The sequence below is a fragment of the Rhincodon typus genome, chromosome 22 (assembly GCF_021869965.1).
Source record: "Rhincodon typus isolate 14 chromosome 22, sRhiTyp1.1, whole genome shotgun sequence".
In the NCBI taxonomy this organism is placed as follows: Eukaryota; Metazoa; Chordata; class Chondrichthyes; order Orectolobiformes; family Rhincodontidae; genus Rhincodon; species Rhincodon typus.
In genome coordinates, this window is record NC_063353.1 from 32,264,397 (window position 1) to 32,272,125 (window position 7,729).

Below are 7,729 nucleotides of genomic sequence, written 5' to 3' on the forward strand. Positions count from 1 at the left end.
ATCCATTGACTACATTGATTGCCTGAAAGTGGAGTCCAATGGCTGAGGGTGTGCGACCAATTGACAACACTGGCCATTGGTGGAAGCCAATGTATAAGACACTATGACCTATTTCATACATTAATTGAGAGCTGTAAATTGCTAACTGAAGTCAGGACACAATCTTTTGTTGAGGCATAATGGATGATTTGTCAACCCATTGACTCCTTCTCACCAACACTGGAAATCTGGTCACTGTATTCTGAGATCCAGCATTGTGGATGTGTCTGAAGATCAGGCAAGGACTTGATTGCATGTAGCCTTGATGCCAACGGCCTTTGTCTGGGATCATGGAAAGAAACATTTGCATTTTTATTGCATGTTTCACCATTCAGGAAATCCTGAAATATGTTAGTGCCATTGAAGTATTTTTAAGGTGTTGTCACTGTTGTAATAGAGGAATTGCAATGACCAATCTTTGCAAAACAAGCTTCCACAAACAATAATGTCATTACCTTTTTTTCCAAAATGATGTCTGTTCAGGGATAAATGTTGTCCAGTTCACCAGGAAAAACTCCTATTCTTGGAATAGTCCAGCTGCGAGAGTAGGCAGGGCCTTAGTTTAATGTATTGGAAGGGAAGGTAAAGTTGCCAAGGTCCAAAAGGTCTAATCTCTTTTTAGAGAGGGATTACAGGTGATGAGTTTACCCTGAGGGTCAGTATGCCTCAGTTGAGGGGTAAGATTGAGAGCAGGACTTTCAGGGTGACTTCAGCAGGTGTAGGAATTGAATCTGTGCTCTTGGCATCACACTGCATTGCAAACCAGCCATCCAACAGAGCTCACATCCTCCCTTCCCATAATTCAGTGCATCGTCTGAAAGACAGCATTCCTGATAGTGCCGCATTCTCTCGGTACACCATTCAGAGCGTAATCCTAGACTTTGTGCTTGGGTATCTCAGATAGGGATCAAATTAATGATCAAGCTTAGAGGTGAGAGTACAATCTGCTGAGCCCAGTCACAATACGGGGTTCGATATACTTGTGGCGATGTGCAGACAAAATTGGTGCCATTAGTCATCCATGATGGTTCAAACTTTTCCCTTCATGTTGTATCCTTTTATTTTAGAATGCAGCAAGCGACCAGCAGTAAATGAAGAAGAGGAAGACCTGAATTCAGAGACTCTGGGGAACCATGATGCTGATCCAGGAGCCTGGCCTTGGCTGGTCAGTGTACAGATTGCATCAAAGGATGGAACTTACGGTCACACCTGTGGAGGATCTGTCATTGACAACTACTGGGTGCTGACAGCAGCTCACTGCTTCAAGGCCAAAGTAGCAAAGTAAGGAGGTGGCTGGTGGTCCTACCAATGAATAAATACCTCATTGCTAATTAACTCACTGACTTGTCCCAGAAAGTGAACAATTCCCACTAACTAACCGTAGATTCAATCTCCAGACTAATGTCTCATTTTGAAATGATTGTGTGTCTGCTATTGGTTACCATTGGTGACCATATGAATGTGACTAACACCTTTACAGGCCTGGTACCCATTCCCACATTCATATACGCCAAGTATCTGCACCTTCCCCATCCCTATACCAGCCTTGTATCTGTGCCTCCCCTAGAAAGCACTTCTGTGCAGGGTCAGATCTGTATCTAGTCTTTATCCTCTGTAATTTCTCTGCCAGGATTACGCTTTGCTGGATGTTTTAACTCTGAAGTATGGAACATTCACAAACTCCAGCCATTCTGTGGATACCTCACCAGGTTAAGGTCTGAGCCAGGGCTGTGAGGGTTGGAAATCTGTGGGGCACAATTGTTTTGTTTCTCCCCTTTGGAGCCTGTACATTCTGACTAGTCTTCATTATAAGAGGTAATTTGACTGAGTGTGAATTGCTCAGAAGCTACCGTTGAGTCAAACTTGTCCTCTAATAGAAGCAGAAAGAGGTAATTGGATCTGATATTAATTTAGTCTGGTACAGCCTGCCTTCTGATTCTGGAAATCCTCATGCTGCATCTGAAACTTGTACCTTCCAACGAAACTGTATCCAGATTACATATAATAGGCAAACTGTATGGAGTGGGTCTCACTTCTTGAACAGAATGGGAAGGTCATTGGCCGGGGTTCAATGCCCTGACGACTCTTCCCTGTGGTATGTGTGGAGCTGTGTTTCTTTTGGATTGTATAGCAATTGTGGTGTCATTGAAAGTAGCCTAGCATACCCAACTCCACATGGACAGACCTTGCACTGGTCTGCCTACATATCACTGTAACCCTTAATGATGTCCTATACTTCCTGAATATGATAGAGCAATGACTGTAGTTATCAGTTCAAAAGATGCATGACATGGACATGGACTTGCCATTGCCATGGCAGCAATATAGGCCAAATATCTGTGTAAACTGTCGTAGAGCACACTACAGAACCTCTTGGTTAAGAGAAGTCCTTAAGACTATAACATATATGAGCAGAATTAGGCCATATGGCCGAATGAGTTTGCTTCGTTATTTGATCATGGCTAATATGTTCCTCAACCCCATTCTCCTGCCTTCGCCCTGTAACTCTTGATCCCCTGACCAATTAAGAACATATCTCTGTCTTAAATACAGCCTCAGCAGTACATCCCTGCTGTTGTATTCTAACCCCCTTCAAAAGAACACTAACATTGTATTTACATTCTTATCTGCCAATTGAACCTGCATGTTAACCTTAATCTTAAATTAGGACTCCCAAGTCCCTTTGTGTTTCAGATTTCTGGAGCCTTTCCCTGTTTAGAGGACAGTCTTAGTTTCTCTTCTTCCTCCAAAGTGCATAACCTCAGACTTTCCCACATTGTGTGCCATCTGCCACTTCTTTTCCCACTCTCCTGCCTGTTCAAGTCCTTCTACTGCCTCTCTGCTTCCTCAACAATCTGTTCCTTCACCTATCTTTATATCATCTGCAAACTTAGCAACAATGCCCTCAGTTCCTTTGTCCAGATTGTTAATGTATAATGTGAATAGTTGTGGTCCCAACGTGGACCCTTGTGGAACTCCACTAGTCATTGGCTGCCATCCTGAAGAAGATCCCTTTATCGCACGTCTCTGCCTTCTATCAGTCAGCCAATCCTCTATGCATGCCAGCACCTTCCCCCTAATACCATGGGCTTTTATATTATTCAGAAAACTCCTGTGCAGCGCTTTGTCAAAGGACTTCTGGAAATCCAAATAGATCACATTCACTGGCTCTCCTTTGTGTAACTTGCTGATTCCCACCTCAAAGAGTTCTAACAGATTTGTCAGACATGACCATCCCTTGACGAAGCCGTGCTGATTCAGCCCTATTTTACTTCAAAGTACTGCACAATCTCATTGTTAATAATGGTCTCTAAAAACAAACCTGAGCAGCTACTAACCATACAACTATGACAAGTGACAGCTTATCCCATCTACCTCATCTGAACTTAACCCTTGCCATAAAAAAACTTGCATTTCTCTACATTTTTCATGACCTCAGATTGTCCCAAATTGATTGACAGCAAATTATTTTTGAAGTGGAGTCGCTGTTTAAATGTAGAAAACACAGCAGTCAATATACATGCTACAAGCTCCTGCAAAGGGCAATGAGATTTAAAAAAAAACTAGTTTTTTTTGTTGTTTGACTGAAGGTTACAATTTTGCTAGGATACCATTTACTTCACTGGATCTATTGTACTATGTGTTAATGGTGCCTTGTTCCATTCAAAGGATCAATTAAGTGGATCTAGTGTTGGAATTCATCCCACTCAGCTCCAGATGATTCTTCAAGACCTAACCTGAATGGACAAACTGATCTAAGCAGCAGCAAGACCTCAGTAAATTCATGGAACTACCCAAGGCCTTGTCCCCGATAACCTGCTCATTAAACCTGGGACTTCTCCCCGCAGGGACAAAGTGCACACCCCATATAGAAGTTCTGGCTGCAAGTTTTTTGGTAGTGGCCATTCGAAACTCCAGGTTTATCATCCTTATAACCTGATTGATCAAAACGTAAACACATGTTAAGTGACTGAACTAAGGGGATCACTGCTGAAGGTAAATGTACAGCAATATACCACAGAATAGAGAAGATGTATGCACGCTGAAGTGATGCCTTGTCCTATTTGGGTTTTGTCAACCTCCAGGTTTGAAAAGGGCTTTTGTTTCACTAGTAGACAAATCCGAAGTCAGAACACTGAGATTAGCTAGTGTCAATTGACCAAGGTTGTTGACTTGCTCACCGAGCTGGCTTGTTGCTGTTGTTCAGACATTTTGTCACCATGCTAGGTGACATCATCAGTGGAGACTCCGATGAAGTGATGTTATTCTAATCTGCTTGGAATTTGTACTGTCCGGTCCATTATGGTGAGTACTGTCATTTCCGGTTTTGATCTGTATGGGTTTGTATATGGGGTCCAATTCTATATGTTTGTTGATTTTAATGTATGAATGGAGAACCATGACTCTAGGAATTCCCATGCTTGTCTATGTTTGGCTTGCGCCACTATAGTTACTTTGTCCCAGTTAAATTGATCAATTGTTAAATTATAGAATTGGACCCCATATACAAACCCATACAGATCAAAACTGTAAATGACACTACTCACCATAACGGACTGGACAGTTTAAATTCCAAATGGAGTAGAATAACACCGCTTTGTCGGAGTCTCCACTGATGATGTCACCTAGCATGGTGACAAAACGTCTGAACGAGAACAAGCCAGCTCGGCGAGCAAGTCAACAATCTCACCCACAACCCGAGCTACAGATCTTTGCCAAAACTTTAAAGTCACTTGACCAATTGTGGGGTGTTCAGATTTAATCTTCAACTGTGATTCCTAAGACCCATAGTTCCTAAAAGTAAAAGATGTGGACACTTTTGTTTTAAGATATGCATCAGGAACTGCAGTGCACTAGTCATGGCCTATCTCACCAAATTGAAGATAAACGTGGACTGTGATCTTGTAAATCAATTACACAGGTTCCTCCATTGTCTGAGAGGGCTTTAAACGCAACCTTCTTCTCCTCTGAGATGACTGATAGAAGGAATGGGAACTCTAGTTGATTCACCAACTCTCCCTAAAGCTCAGGAACATCGATCTATATGATAGTGTCCCATCAATTCTCCTACCCAACAGGGATAAATTATGTTTAGATGATAATCTAATAATTATGTTTCTGTATCTCAATATCATTGAACTATTGAGTGAGGGAACAGTCCAAGAAATCTTCACTTTGTCAAAAAGGTACTACAAGTGTCCTCCCTAATTTATGCAAATCTTCTTGTATCCTTCCTAAGCAATGTAGAGAAAATTATGCTGGTGTTCGGATTAGAACAGATCTCGAGGTTTAGTAAAGACACATACGCCAGACCAGTTGCAGAAGTCATCAAGCATGAAAATTACAATCCGGACACAGAATCTAATGACATTGCCCTCATCAAGGTCACTGATCCTATTGTGTTCACCGACTATGTGCAGCCAGTGTGCCTTCAGTACCAGAAACTTGATATTGCTGAACTCAAGCCTTGTGTCACTGCCGGATGGGGCATGGTGGAGGGGAAAGGTAAGAAAGCTGTCAGTTTGTTTAGCCTTCACTTCCTGGTTAACTGCACATACAGACAGTCACATTTGGCCTTGTCTCAGGTCTAAAATGCTGGGTGTGTGTAGGCTAGTGATGTTCCGCATCAGTAATGATAACTTTTAGTAATCCAGATATCAGAGATTCACTTCAAAATTGAGTAGGCACTGAATGTAAAAGCTGCCCTCGAAACTCAGTTGATTCACCAATTTCCCCTAGAAGACAGCCTGTCCTTTTTTACCTTGTGTAGTCTGGCCTACATGTCACCCAAATATCATACTGTGTGGTTTATTCTTTATACCTTCGAAGTAGCCTAGCTAGCCCTTCAACTGATTGGTTGAACTGCATTGAAGCAATCAGAGCAAGAAATTCTGTTAGGTTTAATTCACTTCTGTTACAAAGCAAAAACATCACTTGAATGCCAGAATAGCTCTACCCAGAATTACCCAGTCACTTCAGTCTGTTCCAACTGAGTTCCACTATTACTTGAACTCAATACTAGTACCTCTACACTGTCCAATCAAACACAACCAGGGCAGGTACAGATCCTACTATCTCAGGTACAGCATTGTTAGGCACAAATTGAAGCTCCCTTCATACTGCACATCAAATACTCCCAGGGTAGATACAGCATATGATTGATACAGAGTAAAGCTCTTTCTAAACTGTTCAATTATCTGCCTGAATTCTCAGTGTTAGCATTCACTTTTGTCAACATGTTTCTGAAATATTTTCATTACTGGTTTAGGAGGCAGATACTGTTCCATCTCCTTCCCAAAAAAATCAAGATTGAGGAGGTGGGCCTTACATCCTAGTGGATAGACTGTTGTTTACAGCCCAATTAAGGCGTCAAAAAGTTTCACTCCAGATGGTTAAAGTTGAGGCATTCTCATGAGATATGCAGGACAGTACTGTATCTGTTTCAACTGAATAAAACAGGCAATAGTCATTCGCTGGTACAACTCCCAGGGAAAAGCCTTTATGACTCAGTCATCCTGCCTGCTTTGACATTTAAATGAAGCCTGGCAGTTAACTATCAGTCATCATTGGCTGGTATATTCTCTATAGCAACACCTCTACCAATAAATGCTCTCCTTTCGTTCACAGTTGGTTTTCACCTAAAATCTGTAATCTCGCAAATTGCCTTTGGTACAAGGTAAAAAATCATTGACAAAATGTGTCTTTATCAGCAATACACAAATTCTATGTGATCAAAAAACTGAGCTGAGAAAACCATGCCAATCTTATTATGTGGTTTTCTTTGACCTAGGTAGACGAGCAGATATCTTACAGGAACAAGAGATCAGTATAATCCCGACCGCTATCTGCAATCAGGGTGATTGGTACAATGGCTCATTGTCTGATCAAGTCCTGTGCGCTGGATTTAAATGGGCAGGACCAGACAGGTGTCAGGTAGGCACTATGTAAGAAAAATTGAAACCTTTGTTATTGAATGGGTCTGGGTGAAGAAGTATAGTCATGTACAGAGCCTATTCCTTTGGGATATGTGTTAAAATCAAGCCTGGTTAGGGCTGGCTGGGGCAGAGTGGCATCCATTGGCCTCTCAATCACTTTCTTCCTATTTTATTGCAGACGGATAGCGGAGGCCCATTGGTATGTAAAGTGCTTGGAGCAGGAAAATTCTATCAACTAGGAATCACCAACTGGGGCTTAGGTTGTGGTCACAAGGTCCATCCAGGCATCTACACATCTGTGCGGAAGTACATTGAGTGGATTGAGTGGAAGACGTCAAAACTGGGTGAAATGCAAATGGCAGCTGATGGTTCTCGCAAGGCATCAATAAATAAGAAAAACAGTGCTATCCGTTCACAGGTTTATGGCTTTCTCACAGCAGTTGGGCTGGTGTCTCTCTTTATCTAAAGATACCAGTTTGATCTGCACTCAGAGGTTTACAGAGATGTCTATTGCTGTCTGGTTTCCTTGATAATAGTCTCTATGTCAATAAAATTTTATAGCAATGAAACTGGGCAGTTTATTTGTTTGGGTTTCATGCTATTTTGTTCAAACAGATGAATTAAGAGTTAGCTAATTGGACTGCGTCACTAATTCTGCTTCATTCATTGCATTTAATGCTGCTTGTTTAGGTGGCACTGTACATGGAATCATAGATTCAATAGCTTGTGCCAGGAGTACTGAAGATGGGAGCAGA

General features: G+C 41.8%; 1 protein-coding gene across 1 annotated transcript; it reads left to right on the forward strand.

Annotated features, from left to right (window-relative positions):
- Positions 1-884: 884 nt before the first annotated feature.
- On the forward strand, positions 885-7,461 carry LOC125485800 (acrosin-like). Its single transcript, XM_048610532.1, has 5 exons — positions 885-970; positions 1,107-1,320; positions 5,279-5,544; positions 6,830-6,972; positions 7,153-7,461. Exons 1-5 carry the CDS (start codon positions 955-957, stop codon positions 7,438-7,440), a joined length of 927 nt encoding a protein of 308 aa, XP_048466489.1. The 5' UTR covers positions 885-954; the 3' UTR covers positions 7,441-7,461.
- The last annotated feature ends 268 nt before the right edge of the window (positions 7,462-7,729 follow it).